The sequence below is a fragment of the Rutilus rutilus genome, assembly GCF_951802725.1.
Source record: "Rutilus rutilus genome assembly, chromosome: 22".
NCBI lineage: Eukaryota > Metazoa > Chordata > Actinopteri > Cypriniformes > Leuciscidae > Rutilus > Rutilus rutilus.
In genome coordinates, this window is record NC_140227.1 from 4505274 (window position 1) to 4528214 (window position 22941).

The following is a 22941-nucleotide window of genomic DNA, read 5'->3' on the forward strand; positions in this document are numbered from 1 at the left end:
AAAAATCCATACAGTGCCTCTTGGGCATTAAGTTGTTCATTTGCCTTTATTTATTTATTTATTTATTATTTATTTTTACAATTTTTTTAATGAAACTTGGCTTGTTTTTCAAAAATAAACGATCTTTAATAAAGTGCATCTTAACATCTTAACAGCATCATTTATAGGCTACATTTTTTAGAAAATTTACTGAAAGGTAAATTTCAGTAAAGCCAGGTGACCCAGTTATAAATTAATTCACAATATGCACACATTCACTCTTTTAATCCTTTGCCTAATATGCTAAAATCGATTCCGTTAATGTTTCTTATCATTTAGCTTTCCTTTATTTCATAGAGCCGCGGAGGAAATCATTTTAGTAACGTAAAACAGAAACATTCTCTTGTGAAACATTGTCTCATTCATAGGAATCTAGCAATAAATAAATAAATAAACAGTCAAGGTAGCGAATCCGACAATGACGAAGGCTTTGCTAATGAATATTAACGTTGTCAGACACATAGGATAATTAATATTCATTAGCTAATGGTTAGCTCAAAAAAGAACGCCTATTCTTCTAATTGGTTAGCATTTTGGAGTGCGTCTCCCTTTCAGCAAATCAGTAAGGCCTGTTAGGTAGACGTCACAAAGCCTAATTAATATTAATGATGTTTGGTCACGTGACGGATCTCCCACCTGTCATTCCAGAACTCAAACACAGGCGCATCTGATGTCCACATGAATTTCTGCCAGCATGAAATGTTAAATTCTGTTTTTATTGGCTTAGTTATTATTCTGAAATGACTCGCACATTACTTTAACAGGAGATCAGTGGCATTGCGTCTGTTGAAGACGCATTTTTTTGTTAAGCTATGGGTGCTGTGCTGGGGACCCTGAGTTGGGTAAGTTGATTTGCTTTTTCTGTACGTTATAGACATATATATTCACTTTTTTTTTCTTTTCCGGTTGGTAATATAATGAATCTTAACGAATCAAAGGAATTTCATTCATGTGTAATGAAAGCAGGACAGGTCAAGAAAATCCGTTTCTTACGCTCGCGCTTAACTGGATTAGTCATATTATTGTTTCCTCTGACAGTCAGCAGCGCGCGACACTGGGTCAGTTCGGTTACGTCACGGCCGTTCCATTCACATTAAGTTATGAAAACGTTATTTCGCTGAACATTCAAAATATCCAGTTTATTAAATGTTTTAAAAACGCTTTTTCTTGGTTATACGAATGTTAAAGGAACATCCAATTGTATAATTTTGCGAAATATGGCAATGTTACTTTCAAATGTTTTCATAACATTCTGAAACATTTAAAAAACGTTACACGAACGTCCAGCTAAACTGTTACAAGAAAAATGTTCAATGAACAAATAATGTATACAAATTTTTCTCTGTGTGTGTTAAAGGCAGGGTAGGTAGGACTATATAAAAATAAAAGATCCAAATTTGTTAAAACTTTCTATATATATCAATACATAATTAAAATGTAAGTACTCTGAAAAAAAGAGTATAAAAATCAAGTGACTCTAGACCGTTTAATCTGTATTAAACACAGCTCATTATTTCGATTCGGGACGAATCAAAGGATTGGCTTAGGCGACTGTCACTCTCTCTCGCAACCATGGCAACCACCCTTTTGCCACGGGATCTGCCCACTTGCGCGCGCACGTTTGATTAGAGGAATTCGAGAGGCACGGAACCTAGGAATAGCAAAACAATGGCAGAGAAAGAGCAATCAAAATTCACATTACCGGCATGCAGTTAGTGAAGGCAAACAAGGCAAAAAAGAAGACAGTACAAGAAAAGGTAATGAACAAAAAGTCTTTGGATAAACAAAGAAATAAAACGCCTGTCAATATCATCGTGGCTTTCCAGCGACCACCCAGTCCTCAGCCTCTACTTCCTCGGACCCTAGTTGCATGCCACGGCCTCTTGCACGACCTCCTGCTTCGCCCTAAAATTATTTTTATTTTACAAAAGGACATTTTACAAACCTACGTTTTGCGCATGTGCTCCTGCACGCACTTTTCCAGTCACAACACAGCAATCAGAGGAGGACGCGCTGAAAACTGTAATGCTGTTCTCTTCCTTCATAACTCGTACTGAGAATGTTTGAGTTGCCGAGGAATTTGTGACTGTTTCAGCTGTTCAACCACATCAAATTTTCGTAATTAGTAAGTCCGTGCTTTTTCTCTTTTTGTTCTTATGTGCTGAAGGGCTGCTGTGCCTTGGTGAAACAGTGTTTGTACGTGAAGAGCTCTTTTCCAAAACGCCATAAACCTAAAAAGCTTCCTCAAAGATCCAGCAAAAGTAATGATTATGAATGTGTAAAATATTGCAATAAGACATTTTAATTGTTTATTAATTTCTGTGTCGGCTGCAAAGATGAAGTTGACGATATTTGACTCGCGATCTTCGCAGTAGGCTAGTGAACACATGCACCGGAGAAATGCACATTTAGGCTACATAGTTTTATTTTGTTTTGGATGGTTTTGTTTAGAACCAGATTTCTGTAAATATATTCCACATTTTTTAGGCCTGTGAGGCGAGGCTACGGTTCGGTTCACGATGATATAATCTCCAGTTCAAGCACCTTATGTTGTGATTGATAGCCTATATTTACTTTATGTATTTAATCCAGGAATGAAAATATTAATGAATTAATGAAAAAAATATATATTAAAATTAAGATACAATTAATACAAAACGAAATTCGTTTTAAAGAAAGGCTTTGTGCTTTCTGTTTTGAGGTCTCTGTTAAAGTTTGAAAGTCTTAGTGCAGCTTTCAGAGCGCTCGCGTCCATAATGGAGAACTGTCAAGTAATATTGTTTTTTCCTCATAAATGCAAACACGAAAAATAAAAGACAAAAACTTTTTTTAAAAGACAAACCATAAATTTAGAAAAAAAAAAAAAAAAAGATGGATTTATAGCGTTTTGGGGGAAAAATGAATGGATTTATACCGTTTTGAAAATGTTTTTTTTTTTTTTTACTTTGAATTGATCATCAACAATATTGTTGTTTGATTTAATAATCACTGTTGCAAGAAGTGCCTAGTTACGTTTTTTTTTTTTTTTTTTTTTTAAGTGGAAAAAGTAGGGGCTGCCACAGATTATGTTTAGTTAGCTCCTTTATTGTTTTTTTCTATAGCCTAGAATAATATAGGTCAAATGCAGCAAGTCAAAAGACCAACTGGACCTTCTTTGCCAGTTTGCTCACATTTCTTTGAAGGATGGAAAAAAAACGCCTGAATATCGATATCTAGATATTGGAAAAAAATATCGAGATATTCATTTTTGTCAATATCTCCCACCCCTACATGCAGAACACCATATATGTTATGAATCTTACACGAAATTCATCTTCATCACAATATAACTGATGGTAATGTAAAAAAGTGTATCAATGCAACCTGTTTTTAGCTTATATAACTAGCTCGTTAGCGAATCAAAATATATATATTTTAAATTTACCAATATCAATATGCTAGCTTGATAGTGAGTACTAAAATACATCTTATTTGTTTATATTCATAAGCAATTAGCGTTAGATTTTTTTATTACATGTGATTCTGACATGATGTCACTACATGCACTGTGCTCCTTCCTCTCTGCTTGTCTCAGGTAAATAATGCGTCTTCAGCTCAGCGGTTGGAGTCGCGCGTTCATGTGTTTTGGGGGCGTGGCTTTGGAAGGAGCCCAGAAGGGAGGGGGTGGAGTGAATGGAAATAATGAACTGTCTTTAAAACAGTCCTGAGAGGTCTACAGACACTCGATTTTTATACTTTCTTTTTCAGAGTACTTACATTTTAATTATGTATTGATATGTACATAAAGTTTAAACAAATTTGTAAAAGAAGTTTTTTAGACCATTCCTACCTACCCTGCCTTTAACGGTTTGAGAACATTATTGCTTTAAACGAACATTGTAGTAACGTTACTGAAAGAACGTTGTTCATAACTTTGTGAACGTTGCCAGAACGTTTGAAATTTCTGAGAACGTTCCCTGTTCCCTTGGCACATTTTCCTCTATTGTGTGGAACTGTTGATGGTTGTTTTGTGATGGTCGTTCAGATTGCTCTGTTACTGATACATTATAATTCTCATTGGACATTACACACGTTATTATAGACTATTACTGAATTGCAGTTAAATAATATTATTACAGACAGGTGAATTCTTTTGCATAATATTAAAGGCATGATGAATTATACATAATATTATTAAACAGGCCTCAATTCTTGAGAATATCATTAAAGATGTTTACCACACATTATGTTTTACACACAGATAGATAGTGCTGCTGTGCACATGACTTCTCAAGGTGACAGTAGTATTAAGTTGTTTACAACAGACTGAGCTCAGATCTCATCAGCTGACTGTTTCAAATCTTAGTGTCTAATTAATAAACAGTGTTAAACCTCGTGCTCAAGTCTTAATAACATTAAATTCTAAATATTAACGTCCATCAATTCCGTATCCTGTGCGCAAGTGTTGTCAAGGCAAATCAAGTTCAAGTATCTCTCTTTTTATATCTACATAGTAGGCTGCTTTGTAATCAGTTAATGACAGGTATTGATATACGTGTTGTGTACATATTTCTTCATACTGTATATCAATACTTGTCTGATTGTTCCAGTGCAAATTTGTTCGAAACTGACTAATTTTCTGTGACATATCAGAATCTTCTCATAAATAATTAAACATATACATTAACGGTTAACGTTGCCTTTGTATGCACAGTATGGCTGACTTGAATTATCTATGGCTTTTTCTTCTTCTTTTTTGCAGGTTTCTTGCCTTTGCAACTGTGCAGCATGTCTAAGGTGTCGATGCTGCCCACAGATCAAGAACTCCATTGTGACCCGAATCATGTATGCCTTCATCCTTCTGCTCGGCACCATCATTGCCTGTGTGATGTTGTCGCCTGGTGTTGAACAACAACTTAAAAGAGTAAGAATGAAGCATTAGTAGGGTTAGAAATAATCAAATAACTCAAGTAATGTACACCAAGAAACTGACATGGGCTCATTACATTAGTGAATTTATTAACCAGACACTCAACAAGATTTTTGTCTCTTATATGCTGCGATAAAAGAGGATAAACAAACAAATAATGTTTGTAGATGATTTAACAATGAAAGATGGACATTTCCCAAACATGCGCGAAGTGCTCGACCAATCACAACACACCGATACAGCCGACCAATCAGAGCACAGTGTGCTTTTCAGAAGGAGGGGCTTCATAGAGACAGGAACTAAACGGGTGCGTTTCCCAAACAACTACGTAACTCGCTACTTTACTACCATAGTACGATGCATAGCTGAAGAAATCAACTAGCTGTTTTCCGAAACCGTACTGTCGCAAATTGGTCGTTCAACCACGTTGGTTAATGATGTCACGCAGGTGGTGGAGTAATGAAACTGCTTGAGATAGAATTAACGCTAGATGTTTTGGTTTAAATTACAGACATGGCATCTGAGGACTATTTCTCATTTTTCTCAGTTATTTTGCTTTATTTGTAGATTCAATCATAGGCTCGTTTTTACGTACTAGAGCACGTTCGCACATGCGCACTCTTCAAAAACGAAGCTTTAAATATCTTGACAAACTAAAAGACGTAAATGACATTTGTATGTATTCGAAATAAAATAAATAAATTGTCCTGAATGTCAGCTTGCTTATTTTGAGTCCACATGTGTTGCAAACAAGAAACTGCTTCTAACCACAGGTCGAGAGCTGTCGTTCCAAACACACAACTTTGCGATGCTGTTTGCGAATGTTTGTTAGAAATATGTTTTCGGGAGACACAGAGTCTTTGAACTATAGGGGCTTTTGCACCGGAGGAACCTTTTCATAGTTCCTAGAACTATTGGCGGATTTTGGTGTGTTCGCACCGCAGGAACTAGGAATTTTAGTTCTAGGAACTCTTTTTGGAGGAACTAATTTAGCTCCTGCTTCAGAGGCGGGTCTAATGCCGCGTTCCAGGCAACCTGTAACCCGTGTTTTTCCAACTCGTAACTGGGAGTACATCGATCTAGTACGAGTTCACGGGTGGGAAGTCACGGGTTTGACTGCCGTTCCAGTGCACTTTCACGGGTATAAGGTTGGAAAAACACGGGTTACAGGTTGCCTGGAACGATGTACTCCCAGTTACGAGTTGGAAAAACACGGGATACAGGTTGCCTGGAACGATGTACTCCCAGTTACGAGTTGGAAAAACATGGGTTACAGGTTGCCTGGAACGCGGCATAAGCCAGCACTATAGGAACTATCCGTGACGTTAGTGTTCGCTGATTTGCCGAACGCACGCGAAACACCAGCACTCGTCATTTAAAAAAAAAGCTGTGTAAGCACACAGATTATAGCTTATATATTTACTCCAGAAACTAACTCTACGAACATGGAAAACAGTGATAGATGGGCCTCCTAAACTTTACGCTGAGGAGAAAATCCAACGCAACTTTGAGGGGACCAAGACAAACATGATTATGTATTTCTGCTCAGTAGCAACACTTGACATCAACAACACGGCAAACGCTTATACATTTTCATTACTGTCTATTTTCGATGTATGACGGGTCTGTCTAATAACGTATTAGACAAGACTGTTAGACAGATCGAAAACTAATGAACACAGAGAATGCGAGCACTGTTTGCTCAGGCTCTGACGTTCTCAGCGCTGTCAAAATAAAAGTCACAACATAGCGCGGCTTACGTCACTTCAGAGTTCCTACTGGCCCGGATATGAATGTGACCCGGAAAACATTTCTTAGGAGAACCATTCGTTCTCGGGGAACCACCCTGGTGGCTAGTTCCTAAAACTGAGTTCCTATAGAGCTATCCGTTGCAAAAGCCCCCTATGCTGATAACGACGGAACTTGCGAACATAGTTGGCTAAAGATGCTTTTGGGAAACGCACCCCAGAGCGTTACTGACAGACTGGGAAGAGAGGAGCTGCAACAATGGAGAATATGGGGAAATAATGAAAAATCAAGCATGAAAACCTATTTTAATAGAGTCCAAAAACAAAAGTCAGGACTTTGAAAGGGGCCTCTTTAAGACAAAAATACTAACTTCATCATTTCATGTCTTCATTCTTAGATCCCTGGTTTTTGTTATGGAGGAACAGGCTCCAGTATACCAGGAATTCAGGCCAATGTCCAATGTGAGATTTTTGTTGGTTATAAGGCTGTGTACCGGGTTTGCTGTGGCATGAGTTTCTTCTTTCTCACCTTCTCTCTGCTCATGATCAATGTGAAGAACAGCCGAGGTCCCAGAGCTGCAATCCACAATGGGTTAGTCCATTGAAATATGGACCCAAATTACAACTGTCATTTTCCTGATTATAAACTAGAATTTCCAATACATGTAATCCAGTTTGCAGCTTTAATACTAGTATTTTGCCACTATATATTTTAACACTTCTCTATATTTCATCAGGTTCTGGGTTTTCAAGATTGCAGTCATGATTGCCGTCACTGTTGGTGCCTTTTATATTCCAGACGAGCCTTTTACCCGATGTAAGAATGCAACTCATTTTATAAATCGGATCGAATTGGTTGTAAAATAGTCCATTTGTGCACAGCTATATTAAATATAATGAATATCTTGAATGCAATGTCTGTGTTGATATCTGACATTAAATAATAGCAGATATCACTGCAATAGGTCGTGGTAGAAGTCACCCTTGAGTCCTAGACTCTGTAAAAAACAAAACAAAGCCAATAATAATTTCAGTTGAATCTTTGCCAGTGATGAGATTACATGTTAATAATAAGGATAAAGTGTTTGTGGAAATCATTCGTTTTGATGTTTGATGCCAAAAATGAACATGCTGTCATCATTTACTCACCCTTATGTCAAAAGACAAACCATTAAAACTATATGAATAATATTATTTGGTGTATGATTTTTTTCTGTTTATTATTATTAATAAATGTAACTAATTATTGAGTATTGGCATATTTCCCTACATTTTAATGTCATTCCTAACAGCATCCCTGTGGTAAAAACAATGTAATGCATCATATCTTTTGACCTATTGATTTTTATTTTTATTGTATAGTTCAGTTGAATGTCCAAATGCTGTTTTCCAAGGCCTTCATAACTCATATTTATGCCCATCTCATTTTGGTTGTGTCTCTTTTGTTAGTGTGGTTTATTGTGGGAACCTGCGGAGCGTTTTGCTTTATTCTGATTCAACTGGTTTTGCTTATTGACTTTGCCCACTCGTGGAATGAGTCCTGGGTTGATAAAATGGAAAAAGAAAACACAAAGAGGTGGTATATAGGTGGGTAAATTTGTTACACGTGAAGATTTTCATTCTACATGGCTGAATATTTTGTCATATAATGTAAGTTTGATTAAATGTATGACCCTTGCTTTTAGCCTTGCTGTCGGTAACAGGACTGAACTATATTCTGTCCTTCACGGCTGCCGTTCTCTGCTATAACATCTACACTCGGCCCGAGGGATGCGTGCTTAACAAGTTCTTCATCACCTTCAACATGTCGATATGTGTCACAGCTTCAGCTCTGTCTGTACTGCCCAGAATTCAGGTAGTTGCTGTTAAAATTTTTACTAGTCGGTACCAGCCATATAAATGTATTCATGCCAAACAGTTTTCCCTTGTAATTACATCTATATTTCAAGTTAAAGTTTTTTTCCTGATGATTTATGTATTTTAATTGTGTGTGTGTGTGATTCTAGGATTACCAGCCCAGATCTGGTCTTCTCCAGTCATCCATTATGACTTTGTACACCATGTACCTTACCTGGTCAGCCATGACCAATGAACCAGGTTAGCAGCTTCACAAGAGTTTTTTATTCATTAAATTTTGTAGGAATTGTTAAAATATTTGGTGTCCAGGACGCCGCACACCGTGAGTTTTGCATCTAAAATGTGTGTGATATATATATATAAATAGTGCCCATAAAAGACTGTTAAGTTTGTAGAGGATTGGACCAGGAAACAGTATTCATGATGTCACGACCTTACAAGCGGATAAGCTTGAAAAAACTTATTTCAGTTGATTTTCAATGCTAGGTATTGTCAAGGTCTTGACAGTTTTTATTTGTGTCCATCCCTCACCTCCAGACCGCACATGCAACCCGAATCTGTTCAGCATCATCCAGCAGATCACGTCGTCCACAGTCGCCCCGCTGGAGATTGAGAACCAGACTGCCGTCATCATCATCGACACCGAGGAAACCGTGCCGTCGGCCCCATACCTGCGGTGGTGGGACGCTCAAAGCATCGTCGGACTGGCCATTTTTATTCTCTGCATTTTGTATTCAAGGTACATTGTTTTTTTGTTGGATTTATACAGTCATTGACAAAAATATTGGCACCCTTGGACTTTTTCCCTAATAATTAGCAATTTTCCCTAAACAATTAAGTGAAAAAAATGATAAAGTATTTGATCTCCCCTTTTATTTATTTCACTGTTGAAGGCAACTTGAAACAGAAATCTTTTTTCTTTTTTTCTCTGTTGTGTCATATATCCAAGTGAAATGGCTTCTGGAACAAGAACAAATGTAGGGCGGGGCTTGATTTTGTCTGTGTGGAATTGATTGGATGGTTGTGGTTTGCAATTGGTGGATCTCATGTGATTGACAGGTTGCCCCGCCCTCACGCCACTAAACACATCAGCAGAGAAGTCACCATGAAATCACAATTCTTATTTTTTATGGACTATAGCGGATTCATCTGTGCACATCGTTATTTTTTTTTTACTTTATCTTGAATCAGAATAACCTCCCCTCCCTTTTGCAGCAACGTCTCTTCTCTTCTCTGATGACGAGGGCGGGGCAACCTGTCACTCACATGAGATCCACCAATAGCAAACCACAACCATCCAATCAATTCCCCACGGACAAAATCAAGCCCCGCCCTACATTTGTTCTGCTGTTTGTCCAAGCTTTTGACTGGTAGTTTATTTAAACAGATTAATAAACACGCTTGAATACCTTAAAGGATTAATTAATTTCAGAATAACTTTTTCCTGATCATTTACTCACCCCCACGTCATCCAATATGCTCGCGTCTTTCTTTCTTCAGTCGAAAAGAAATGAAGGTTTTTGAGGAAACCATTCCAGGATCTTTCTCCATAATTCTCTTAATTTCTTTTCGACTGAAGAAAGAAAGACCTGAACATATTGGATGACATGGGGGTGAGTAAATGATCAGGAAATTTGAATTCTGAAGTGAACTAATCCTTTAATACTCTCTAATATCACAACATAAGCATCCAGATGGGCCTTATTAGAGTTGAAATGCTTATGTCATAAAGAGCCTAAATTGTTTTGTTTTTTTTCTTTGCAGTATACGCTCTTCCAATACCAGTCAAGTTAATAAACTGACGTTAGCAGCTAAAGACACCAGCGTCGTGGATGACAGCGGCTCAGGAAGCCCTGAGATAGAAAAGGCTTCAACACCATTACATGTGGAGGACAATGAAAGAGACACTGTTCAGTACAGCTACGCTTTCTTTCACTTCATGCTGTTCCTGGCGTCTCTTTACATCATGATGACCCTCACCAACTGGTACAGGTGTGTGTGACGGCAGTGCAACAAGATTTCCCAGTCATTACTTAAAGGGATACTCCACTTTTTTTGGAAATAGGCTCATTTTACAACTCCCCCAGAGCTAAACAGTTGAGTTTTACCGTTTTCGAATCCATTCAGCCGATCTCCGGGTCTGGCGGTACCACTTTTAGCATAGCTTAGCATAGATCATTGAATCGGACAAGACCATTAGCATCTCTCTCAAAAAAATTAACAAAGAGTTTCGATATTTTTCCTATTTAAAACTTGACTCTTCTGTAGTTACATCGTGTACTAAAACCGATGGAAAATGAAAAGTTGCGATTTTCTAGGCTGATATGGCTAGGAACTATACTCTCATTCCTGCGTAATAATCAAGAAACTTTGCTGCCGTACCATGAGTCCAGCAGGCGTAATGATATGACGCAGCGCCTGATAATAGTCCCCAGCTCGGTAGCCTATTATCAGGCGGCAGGCGCTGCGTCATATCATTACGCCTGCTGGACTCATGGTACGGTAACTACAGAAGAGTCAAGTTTTAAATAGGAAAAATATCGAAACTCTTTGTTAATTTTTTTGAGAGAGATGCTAATGGTCTTGTCCGATTCAATGATCTATGCTAAGCTATGCTAAAAGTGGTACCGCCAGACCTGGAGATCGGCTGAATGGATTCCAAAATGATAAAATTCAACTGTTTAACTCTGGGGGAGTTGTAAAATGAGCCTATTTCCAAAAAAAGTAGAGTATCCCTTTAAACACACACACACACACACACAATAGCAGGCGTTTCATATAGTTCTATTTTGTAAAACCATTATTAACCGAGTGATAATTTATTTTATTGTCACCCCAGTCCTGATGCAGAGTACAATGCCATGACGAGCAAGTGGCCAGCAGTGTGGGTGAAGATCTCCTCCAGTTGGGTCTGTCTCACGTTATACACCTGGAGTCTGATTGCTCCTATGATTCTCACCAACAGAGACTTCACATAGAGGCATTTCTACAGCAATGTCCTGCAACCTTAATGCTATTATGAAAATATTTCTGTCATGACAACTCTCTGAGTGTTACGCATGGTAATGGATCTCACAATGTTAACATGTTTGGTCTTGGCGGAGTAGATCTGCTGCTGCTGTTGTAGAGCAAGTTCAGGACTTGTACTACACACGACACACTGCTGTGAGCGAGTAAGACATGCTGCTGCTGCTGTACGATATAGTGTACATGAATGACCCGTAGCAGATCTACACAGGTGGAGCTGGGGAAGGTGGAGGGTTTCTGAAAGCGCACTGCAACTTCTACAGCAAATGTTGACCAAGTATTTGAATGTTGAGCAGCGATCTCATTGGCTGCTGATACAGCAGGAACCAATCAGCTGTGCCCTATAGAGGATGATGTGATTGCAAGAAGATTGGGTTAAAGACCCATCAGCCTGTGCCACCTAGAGTTTCATGACAGAACTTATTTTATTTTGTTTAATTTATTTGAGTTTTAATGTTTTGAAGGATTTTGTTTTTGGACCATTTTGCCTATTAACCTTAGCGTGTGGTTAGGATGTTCTCTGTGCTATGGAAGGTTGTTTCTGTACGCAATAAAAAATAAAATAGGTAATTGCGATGACATCTTTTCTCTCACAACTGCAAATTATAAAGTCAGAATTGTGGCGAAATACAGACTTTATAACTTATTAATATTTCAAATTACTTGCAATTGCGAGGGATAAAAGCCAGAATTGTGTTTTTTATATCTTGCTGACTTCTGACTTTATAATTCGCGATTGCAAGTTTAAATCTTGCAATTCTGAGAAAAAAAATCTGCATTTGTGAGATATAAAATGGTATTTCTGCCTGCGATGTAAATTCGCAATCGCGAAAATCTGAATTGTGAGATAAAAAGTCGCAATTACCTATTTATTTTTTCATCTCCGCTTATTGCTTTAGTTTTCAAAAAAACTTTTTTTATTATGGCGAATTTGTATTTTTTATTTACCATTAAGTATCTTTTATTTCTATTGGTCAGGCTAAATGGATTGCTCTTTTTATTTTTGTATCTTTTACTGCATGTTTTGTACAGAAACTGCACAATTTTCTTTGAGGATGCAAATATGTTTTGTATATGAATAAGCTTTTTTGTACAACCAGGAGAATTCTTGTATTATAAGTACAATGTATTAACATTAGTATATTTAACAGTGTATTTCCAATGATCTATTTTAAATATATATTTTTAGATTTAGAGATTAATTCAATTGAAAATTAGTGATCATGTACCATGTGTGCGTCTCATTAGCAACAAATATTTGGAGATTATGAACATTTTTGTCACGTTTTTATACCGGAGAATGCATATTATTGATTTCAACACAGTACAAAAATGTAATTCTTTATTGGTTACATTTACACACGGTTTGAGGAAAGCTGAACCTGTTGAGAAGCTGATTTACATGTTTAGCATGTAGGGTTCAAAATATTCAGCTGTCATTTTTTGGCAATTATTGCATTATATTTAACATTACTGTAAGAAAAACATGACCAATCTTTGTCCAACATTCCTTATAAACACATTTTCCAAAAATAATCAAAGGCTTTCCATGTGTAAATATAGGTCTCTTCATTTAAGGGTCTATTTATGAATCAGTCTATTATGCATCAAGAACATTCATCTTTATATTTACATGAACTTTACATTTCCTACAGCAAACTACTTACTAAGCTTGTCAAAAAAAAAAAGCTTGTGTGGCACCAAAATGTATTTTATCCGACCATAGACCTCTTCCGTCCTCTCAAGCGAACCTCGTCCAGCTTCTTGATGACCGCAGAGGACTTTTTGGATGAAGCCGAGTAACTTTTCAGAAGTCTCTCAAACAAAGTCTCTGTGTTGGGGTGAGTGCTGAGAAAAGCTTTCTCCAACACATACAGGTCAACTCCTTTATCTTCCGGCAGAGCAGAAATGTAACTCAAGCCGAAGTCGATCATAACCAGGTGAATATGTTGGTGTTCAGCTCCGGGGATCAGAAGCATGTTGGAGGTGGTGAGATCGCCGTGGATGACGTCTTCATCATGCATCTGAGCCAGGACTTCACCGATCTTGTCCACTAGAGCCTGGAGGTGCTGTGGGGTTTGTCCTGATGCAATGTGGTCTCTTACTGACACGGAGTGGACAATATCCTCCAGGAAAATGCAGTGAGTGGTGTAGTCGACAAAATACACCACAGGCGCGTTGATACCTGGGACAGAGCAAACCAACAAGTCGATCAGAGTAGATTTAATTAGTCTATCGCATCTAATTGTGTTTAACCGGTCAAATATGCAAAATCTTTATGCACATTTTTAGAATTTATTAGCATTTTGGCACTTTATTCCAGCGTTTTTATACGAATGATAAAAAAAAAAAAAAGGTGGATGGAAACATTGCTGGTGTTTCTCAGATATCGCTTACTGCACCTTTAATGAATTGAGACATTTGTATATGACTTTATTTTGGAGTGTTTTCAAAATAAAATAAAATCACATTATTAATAGCATCAAGTAATATCCATAACAGTTCTTTTCCTCATTAAAGGCTTTAACTACACAGTGCTGCTGTACCTCTGTCTTTCTGTCTGATTTTTAAATGCCTTCAAATCAAAGTAAGTTACTGTTGAGATTCACCTTGAAGCTGGTTGATTTGGTTCATGGCTTATAATGCTTTAGCCAAGACTTTATTTTATTTTATACATCAATAAAAAGAATGCAAAAATACTTCAAATATTTGAAAATAACCTTTTAATTGAATTGCATATTATATAAATGAAAAAAAATATATAATATAAAAATGCAAAATTCACATTTACTCCACAAATATTCTGCTTTACAAGTTATATAGTTGCTGGAAAAAAAATCATTTTAAACACTATATAACTTGCACTGACCTGCTCTCCTGCGAGGATCTGGTGCCCTATCTAGTGCACTCACTGACCTGCTCTCCTGCGAGGATCTGGTGCCCTATCTAGTGCACTCACTGACCTGCTCTCCTGCGAGGATCTGGTGCCCTATCTAGTGCACTCACTGACCTGCTCTCCTGCGAGGTTCTGGTGCCCTATCTAGTGCACTGACCTGCTCTCCTGCGAGGATCTGGTGCCCTATCTAGTGCACTCACTGACCTGCTCTCCTGCGAGGATCTGGTGCCCTATCTAGTGCACTCACTGACCTGCTCTCCTGCGAGGTTCTGGTGCCCTATCTAGTGCACTCACTGACCTGCTCTCCTGCGAGGATCTGGTGCCCTATCTAGTGCACTCACTGACCTGCTCTCCTGCGAGGTTCTGGTGCCCTATCTAGTGCACTGACCTGCTCTCCTGCTAAGTTCTGGTGCCCTATCTAGTGCACTCGTTGACCTGCTCTCCTGCGAGGATCTGGTGCCCTATCTAGTGCACTGACCTGCTCTCCTGCGAGGTTCTGGTGCCCTATCTAGTGCGCTCACTGACCTGCTCTCCAGCGAGGATCTGGTGCCCTATCTAGTGCACTGACCTGCTCTCCTGCGAGGATCCGGTGCCCTATCTAGTGCACTGACCTGCTCTCCTGCTAGGTTCTGGTGCCCTATCTAGTGCACTGACCTGCTCTCCTGCTAAGTTCTGGTGCCCTATCTAGTGCACTCGTTGACCTGCTCTCCTGCGAGGATCTGGTGCCCTATCTAGTGCACTGACCTGCTCTCCTGCGAGGTTCTGGTGCCCTATCTAGTGCGCTCACTGACCTGCTCTCCAGCGAGGATCTGGTGCCCTATCTAGTGCACTGACCTGCTCTCCTGCGAGGATCCGGTGCCCTATCTAGTGCACTGACCTGCTCTCCTGCTAGGTTCTGGTGCCCTATCTAGTGCGCTCACTGACCTGCTCTCCAGCGAGGATCTGGTGCCCTATCTAGTGCACTGACCTGCTCTCCTGCGAGGATCCGGTGCCCTATCTAGTGCACTGACCTGCTCTCCTGCGAGGTTCTGGTGCCCTATCTAGTGCACTGACCTGCTCTCCTGCAGCGCAGTATGGATCGCACCTCCTGCGTGGTTCTGCGGCGCGTCAGTTTCTCATCGACTTCAGGGTGGCGATATAATTTTGTGAATCTCTCTTTAATAACCACGGGTCGCCCCAAAAACGTAGCTCGATATACACGGGCTTCTGCGCCTTGTTTAATCAGCTGTGCTTCTTTTAAATACGCCGGAACACTCGCTTTTAGAGAGTTTGACTGAGCCATGTTTAAAAATAACCCATGCGCGCTCTCTCTCTCTCTCTGCTTCCGGAAATACACGCTTCTTCTTCTTCTTCTTCTTCTTCTTTTACAGGGCACACAAGCGCACACCGCCACCTACCGTTGTGACTTCACAATATTTTGCAAACATTTTGGGAGCGTCACTTTGGATATAAATATACAAATATATTTTATCATATTATGTTGCATTATATGATAGGCCTATATTATATTATACATTATATATTATACTATACTATATTATATTACATTTTACATTATAGGCCATATTATTTATTATATTATATTACATTATATATTATTAAATTATTATATATTACAGTATATTGTATATATTATTATATTACATTACATTACATTTTACATATAAAATACATATACATATAGGCTATATTATTTATTATATTATACTATATTATACTATATTATATTACAGTATATTATATTATTAATTATATTATACTATATTATATTACATTATATTTGACTATATTATTTATTTTATTATATTATACTATATTACAGTATATTATATAAATTATTATATTATATTACATTACATATTATATTAAATATTATACTATATTACATTACATTTTACATTATAGGCTATATTATATTATATATTATACTATATTATATTATATTACATGACATTTGACATTATAGGCTATATTATTTATTATATTATACTATATTATATTACAGTATATCATATAAATTATTATATTACATTATATATTAAATTATATATTATACTATATTATATTACATTACATTTTACATTATATTATATTATATTATATTATATTATATTATATTATATTATATTATATTATATTATATTATATTATATTATATATAATGAGGTGTTGGCCAACATTGATAAGTTGATAAGTGTATTGGTATGAGAGCGTGTTTCTGTCGCGAGGCTCGTTGAGTGTTTGAGGGAGAGCTCCTCCTGCCACGTAGCCTCGACTTCCTTGGATACACGGACTTCAGGGAAAGAAAGACGCTTTCAAGGAACTTTCCAAGAGCAGAAAGCAGATGAAAAACTGATGCAGATGCAACAGTAGCGTTTCCATGTTCAACAATGACAGTGTGAACCGCGTAAAATCACGGGAAAAACATCTCGCCTGAGGGATGTTACCGGGAAGAGGTGAGAGGAGGAATAGCGGGAGCTGCTTTTGTTTTGTCTAACAACTGTTGGAAGCGTCGAAGCTTTATTTTTACGCTTGTGTTATGAAAAAAAAAGGGTCTTGCAGATGTAATTTCTAACTCCATTTGACAGCGGCTTGCTTCATAAAACTTTACAGCCATACGTGGACTCTACAGGCTATGAGTTTCGGAGTTCTTTGAGAACAGGATTCCTGTCAGAAACATCAGCTGGGTTATTTATAGCTCATTAAGAGATCTCTCATCTAATTAAATCAATAGCGCCATCATGAGAGTTGTCATGGTGACAGCGTTCTGAATAAAGCCTGATTAGAACAGATCCGAGATTCTCACAGTTCTCATTTTAATATGTGTTTTTGTTTTGGAAATAGGTTCTGTTCCCGAACGAGACAGACTCGTTGCGTTTTTGATGAACCAGCATCTTTAAATTCGGATAGAAATGGGTAAGTGTCAGACCTGTTCAGTGTTTGTTCTTAGTTTTAGTACGTCATTTTAAAAGTAAAATTAAAATGTAGCATATAATTGATTATGGGTATCTCTATAGCAAACAAATATGACAGATTTCTATTATGAGTTATGTGCTTTGAAGTGTTTGAAGCCTGCTGGAAACAGTTATGAAGAGAGATGCATTAACTCCACAAAACATATTTGACAAATCATTGTTTAAGACCTTATGTTTTCTATTTCTTTTCATTTAAGATGAAAGGAGACTTTCTGACTTTTTTTCCTTTTAAACCATTTGTAAATAAATGTGGTTTTAAGTTGACGGGATAATCTCTCAGGATGATAATCTACCCACACTATATTTGGAGTTTAGACTGCATCTGGACTGGTATTGTTACCTACTGTACATTTAACACATTTATTATGGCTTTTTGTGAATTTACAGTAAAAAATGGCAGCTGTGGTTGGCAGATTTTCTACAACATTTTCAGTTTTATGCCTTGAACTTAAATTTACAGTGAAAAAACATATTTTATTAACTGATATACATGTTAATAGACCAACTTAGTACTGAAGTACTAAAATCTGTTTTGTACTTTTAATGCAATGATAGCCACCATAAAAACACAGTAATAAGAAAACCACATGTAGAATCAAAGCTCATCGCAAGTAGCTTTTCCATATGCTGAAGTATATATAGTCATGCACACAAATACAAAACACCATCATCATAACGCACGACTCTAAAGTAATGCAATAAAGATTCATTTAACAGCACAAGATGGAATAAAACAATTTGAAAGGTAATTGCGACTTTTTATCTCGCAATTGCGAGTTTATATCTTGCGAGTTAATGACTTCTTGTTCTTTTTCACTTCCAAAAACTGTAAATGTAACAGTATTTTACTGTAAAATTACATGAAATGCTGGGAAAAAAGTCAGAATTGTGAGATAAAAAGTTGCAATTACCTTTTTATGTTTTATTCTGTGGTGGAAACAAGCTTCCATACTAATTTACATAACTGATAAGAAAATATTTGAATGGAAAAAAACATCAAATGTGAAGTGTCGGGGGGTGGGATTCTGGGAATGTCAATTTACGGGTTTCATTGTAAATTATAAGATGACTTGTTCTTTTTCACTTCCAAAAACTGTAAATGTAACAGTATTTTACTGTAAAATGACATGAAATCTTGCACAGATGATCTATGATGGTGTTTCACTGTGCATATAAAAGAACTTGCACAAACCAATTTTTACTGTAGTATTCTTACAGTCTTTTACCATTTAAATTATGATAATTCTTTATTTTAAACACAACTTATTTTGAGCAGGTAGGTCAGATTCTCAGAACACCAAGAAAAGTCCTGGATTTCCCTCTTCATCCCAGCTGCAAAGTTAATTTCTGTCTTATTTCTGTGGCTTTTTTTTCTTCTCCAGGTTGTTCTGTCCTGGCGCTCACTATCATTGCATCCACTCTTGGCGGCCTAGTGTTCGGCTATGAGCTGGGAATAATATCCGGCGCTCTTCCGCAGCTCCGAGCTCACTTCTCTCTGGGATGTGTCCAGCTGGAAGCTGTGGTTAGCGCTCTTCTGATCGGATCACTCTTAGCGTCTGTGATTGGTGGATGGCTGATTGACCGTCATGGCAGGAGAACGTCCATTTTACTCAGTAATCTCCTCATTCTGGGAGGCACCATTATCCTAACTGCAAGCATGTCGTTTTCAGCATTGGTGGTCGGAAGGGCCGTCGTTGGGTTTGCAATGAGCATTTCTTCCATGAGCTGCTGCATCTTTGTCTCTGAGATGGTCGCTCCCAATCGTAGAGGGTTGATGGTGAGCCTGTATGAAGTTGGAATTACTGTTGGGATCTTGTTGGCTTATGCAATCAACTACATCTTATCTGGTGTCCATGCAGGATGGAGGTACATGTTTGGATTTGCTATTGTACCATCTCTTATGCAGTTGGTGTCCATTGGGTTTCTACCTCAGCAAAACACTGTAGGCCTCATAGCAGAAGATGATTGGGAAACACCAAATCGCCATCAAGCAGAACATGTGAACTATAGTGTCTTTGACCTATTCAAAACCAAAGACAACATGCGCAGAAGGACTGCCATCGGCCTCGGGCTGGTGCTGGGTCAACAATTCACAGGCCAGCCAAACGTCCTCTTCTACGCTTCCACCATCCTCTTCTCAGTGGGGTTTCAGAGCAATGCATCTGCAGTTCTTGCGTCGGTGGGTCTGGGTTTGGTTAAAGTCATTGCTACTCTACTGGCAATGGTTTGTTCAGACAAGGTTGGCCGAAGATCACTTCTGATTGGTGGATGCACAGTGCTGGCTGTAGGATTGATACTCACGGGGTTCTTGTGTGGACAGTCAGTGATTGACACAACAAAACAATGCACTTCATTGGAGCCACATGAAAATCTGACCTCACTAGCGGAAAATCATGAAACCGTGGGCAAAAACTCTGTGGATCAAAGCACTCCATCTACTGGAAATGAAACGCACGATGCTTATGGACATTCAAATATTTTATCGCACTCAGAGGATATGTACAAGTGGATCATTTTCATCTGCATGATGGCAGTTGTGAGCGCTTTCTCAGTGAGCTTTGGACCAAGTAAGTTGCCTTTGAGTTTACGTTTACTGTATTTGGGTCATTCCATGTCAAATCAACCAAATTTTGGAAACTTCCCCGGCTCAAATTTTTGATTTTGTTCATATTGTTTTCTGATGAAAGCCAAAATATTAAAAGTCACAGATGTAAATTTACTGAGCAATTCACTATTTTGTAGAGTTATACCAAATGTGGGTCAACTTCTGCATACAGCTGATACTTTATTCTTTTAAAGAGGAATATCTGAACAACAAATGTTGAAACTAGAAATGTACAGTACTGGTCAAAAGTTTGGAAATTATTATTATTTTTAATGTGTTTAATGTGCTCATCAAGCCTGCATTTATTTGCTCAAAATACAGAAAATTGTTAAAATTTTAAATAATGGTTTTCTATTTTAATATACTTTAAAATACAATTTATTTCTGTGATGCAAAGCGGAATTTTCATTTTCAGTAATGCTTTAATTGCATGAAACTTCATATGTGGTTCACAGTGACATGGCTTGTGCTCAGTGAAATATTTCCAAAGGAAGTCAGAGGAAGAGCCTATTCATTCATCAACTGCTTCAATGTGGGGGCCAACCTCATAGTTACCTTTTCTTTCTTGAGTATAATAGGTATGCACAACAACAAAGACCAAACATATGAAATATGAAATGCATATGTAAATTATTTTCATAATTTTCCCATGATTTTCATGTTTTCCTCAGATGAGATAGGTCTGTCTGGAATATTCTTTGTGTATGGAGTGATTGGACTGGCAGCAGTTGTATTCATCTACCTTGTACTACCAGAGACCAAAGGAAAATCTCTTCATAAAATTGACAGAGAGCTCTCTCAGACACCGTAAGAATTTTTTTAGCAATATGTGCTTGTTGTGTGTCTATAAATGAGTGATCGAATATTTTTTTATGTATATTAAATACGTTTTTTTCTGTTTGGCCAAGGTGTTGGAAGTGAGACTTTTATTTTGACGGCGCTAAGAGCGCCAATGCCTGAGCACACAGTGCTTATACCAAAGAGTGTAGAAGTACCTACTACTATACTATACTATAGGTACTTCTATACTCTTTGATTATACTCTCTGTTTAATAGTTCTGTCTTATATGTTATTAGATAGAACTGTATCAAAGAAAGTAAACGGTATACGAAAAAGTATTATAGTCTTGAAAAACTGGAATAGTGATGGACTTTGGACTTGTGTGTGATGCGATTCAGCATTATCTCATAAAATCCAATCAATGCAATACTCAAAATATGTTATTTCTTTTAGATTTTTCCACAGAGAAGAAGTCTGCAATATTTTCCAAAGAAGGCATTTCTCTCCAGGTTATCAGAGAGTTCACTTGACGAGTACATCAACGTGACTTGGGATGGAAAGTTATAAAATTCCTCTGATTACGTCAATATGGATAATATTACATGTATTGCGCAACGTTTTAATAATAATTAATAGCTTTACCATTTGTAGTAACTATTGTACTCTGGTTTATATGTTAGCAATTAGTATTAAATCTTTATGAAATAAAGATAGATTAGCCCTACATGACTCTTATTTTGATGAATTCATAGTTTGTGACAATATTGATGTTGTTGAGGATAGGGCTGAAAGTTTAAAGAACACATTAAAATGAAATATTTAAGATTTAAACACTGATTATGTGTAATGATATGAGGAACTGCACACAGGATAAAGAAAACATTTACAGAGGGACATCTACTTTTAATATTTTATGTATTTTTGTTTTGCCAATAAATCGACTTTTTGAAATTGATATTCACTTTATATATGCAGTTCAAATAAAAATCAAATGTGATACGCACTTTGAAGAGTCATTAAAATAGGGCCTAATGTACTGAGTTAATATGATGGAATTTCCCCTATTGAATTTTAAATTTTAAATATTGATTTTAAGTGTTTTACCTGTATTTTGAATTAGGCATTGCATTGTTGTAGGATTAAAGGAAATGTCCATAAACTTAACAAATAATGTCCTAGCAAAACATTTTAGTCAAAAAAAAGTTATCAAAAAATAAATCTTTCCTCTCTAATTAAATATAACATCTTTATGTCAACACAACATTTTAGTAGTATGAAACCACTTAAAGGATTAGTTAACCCCAAAATTTAAATTCTTTCATCATTTACTCACACTAAAGTTGTCCCAAACCTGTATGAGATTCTTGTTCTGCTGAACACAAAAGAAGATATTTTGAAGAATGTTGTGGGGCACCATTGACTTCCATAGTATGGAGGGATAAAAATCCATCAGAATTGTTTGGTATTTCCTTGCCACACTGTTAATTCTGGCTTAATCAAATGAAGTGAGTACAAAGACTGGATGAGCAGTGATTCTTTATTACTGGATTGTGGCATAGGGAAGTTATGCATTGCTGTATTTATACAAAAATAAAATATGCCATGGCATTGCCATTTTCCACAGTGAGAGGAGCTGAAGACACTACGTTGTGTTGAGTAAACGCGACTGATGTGACCTGATGTGAGCTACAGTAAACAGCACCAAACTACGACCACAGCTGTATAACGCCAGTATCATTTCACACTCGAGAAGATCTGAGGATCTGCTCATGAATGCTGAGAGAAATACTGCGCTACATCGCGCTTCACTGGATGCTCCATTTTTTAAGTAAAAGCTAAGCTTTTTAATGGCACGAGTCACGACAATGTACACTGAACAAAATTATAAACGCAACACTTTTGTTTTTGCCCCCATTTTTCATGAGCTGAACTCAAAGATCTAAGACTTTTTCTATGTACACAAAAGGCCTATTTCTCTCAAATTTTGTTCACAAATCTGTCTAAATCTGTGTTAGTGAGCACTTCTCCTTTGCCGAGATAATCCATCCACCTCACAGGTGTGGCATATCAAGATGCTGATTAGACAGCATGATTATTGCACAGG

At 37.4% G+C, this 22941-nt stretch overlaps 3 protein-coding genes across 3 annotated transcripts; 2 read left to right on the forward strand and 1 right to left on the reverse strand.

The window, feature by feature from the left end:
* Nucleotides 1-851: 851 nt before the first annotated feature.
* serinc3 (serine incorporator 3) lies at nucleotides 852-11531 on the forward strand (the record flags this gene model as incomplete). The annotated part of the gene is made up of 10 exons (XM_084394857.1): nucleotides 852-881; nucleotides 4781-4942; nucleotides 7095-7288; nucleotides 7434-7513; nucleotides 8146-8283; nucleotides 8382-8551; nucleotides 8703-8793; nucleotides 9091-9292; nucleotides 10318-10545; nucleotides 11393-11531. 10 exons carry the CDS (start codon nucleotides 852-854, stop codon nucleotides 11529-11531), a joined length of 1434 nt encoding a protein of 477 aa, XP_084250983.1.
* Nucleotides 11532-12905: 1374 nt separating this feature from the next.
* tp53rk (TP53 regulating kinase) lies at nucleotides 12906-15820 on the reverse strand. Its single transcript, XM_084395190.1, has 2 exons — nucleotides 15530-15820; nucleotides 12906-13765 (listed from the first exon to the last, which is right to left on the reverse strand). Exons 1-2 carry the CDS (start codon nucleotides 15756-15758, stop codon nucleotides 13293-13295), a joined length of 702 nt encoding a protein of 233 aa, XP_084251316.1. The 5' UTR covers nucleotides 15759-15820; the 3' UTR covers nucleotides 12906-13292.
* An 860-nt stretch (nucleotides 15821-16680) lies between these two features.
* On the forward strand, nucleotides 16681-21839 carry slc2a10 (solute carrier family 2 member 10). The gene is made up of 6 exons (XM_084396065.1): nucleotides 16681-16932; nucleotides 17321-17392; nucleotides 18834-20018; nucleotides 20512-20634; nucleotides 20728-20863; nucleotides 21291-21839. The coding sequence occupies exons 2-6, from the start codon at nucleotides 17389-17391 to the stop codon at nucleotides 21382-21384; spliced, it is 1542 nt and encodes a 513-aa protein (XP_084252191.1). The 5' UTR covers nucleotides 16681-16932; nucleotides 17321-17388; the 3' UTR covers nucleotides 21385-21839.
* Nucleotides 21840-22941: the final 1102 nt, after the last annotated feature.

Excerpts from the sequence above, each read along its gene's own strand:
- tp53rk (XM_084395190.1), bottom strand. The coding sequence starts at position 15,758 with ATGGCTCAGTCAAACTCTCTAAAAGCGAGTGTTCCGGCGTATTTAAAA. Across the intron at positions 13,766-15,529 it reads ACTGCGCTGCAGGAGAGCAG|GTATCAACGCGCCTGTGGTG; the intron begins GTCAGTGCACTA and ends GCTCTGTCCCAG.
- slc2a10 (XM_084396065.1), top strand. Across the intron at positions 20,019-20,511 it reads CTCAGTGAGCTTTGGACCAA|TGACATGGCTTGTGCTCAGT; the intron begins GTAAGTTGCCTT and ends TGTGGTTCACAG. Across the intron at positions 20,635-20,727 it reads TTCTTTCTTGAGTATAATAG|ATGAGATAGGTCTGTCTGGA; the intron begins GTATGCACAACA and ends TGTTTTCCTCAG.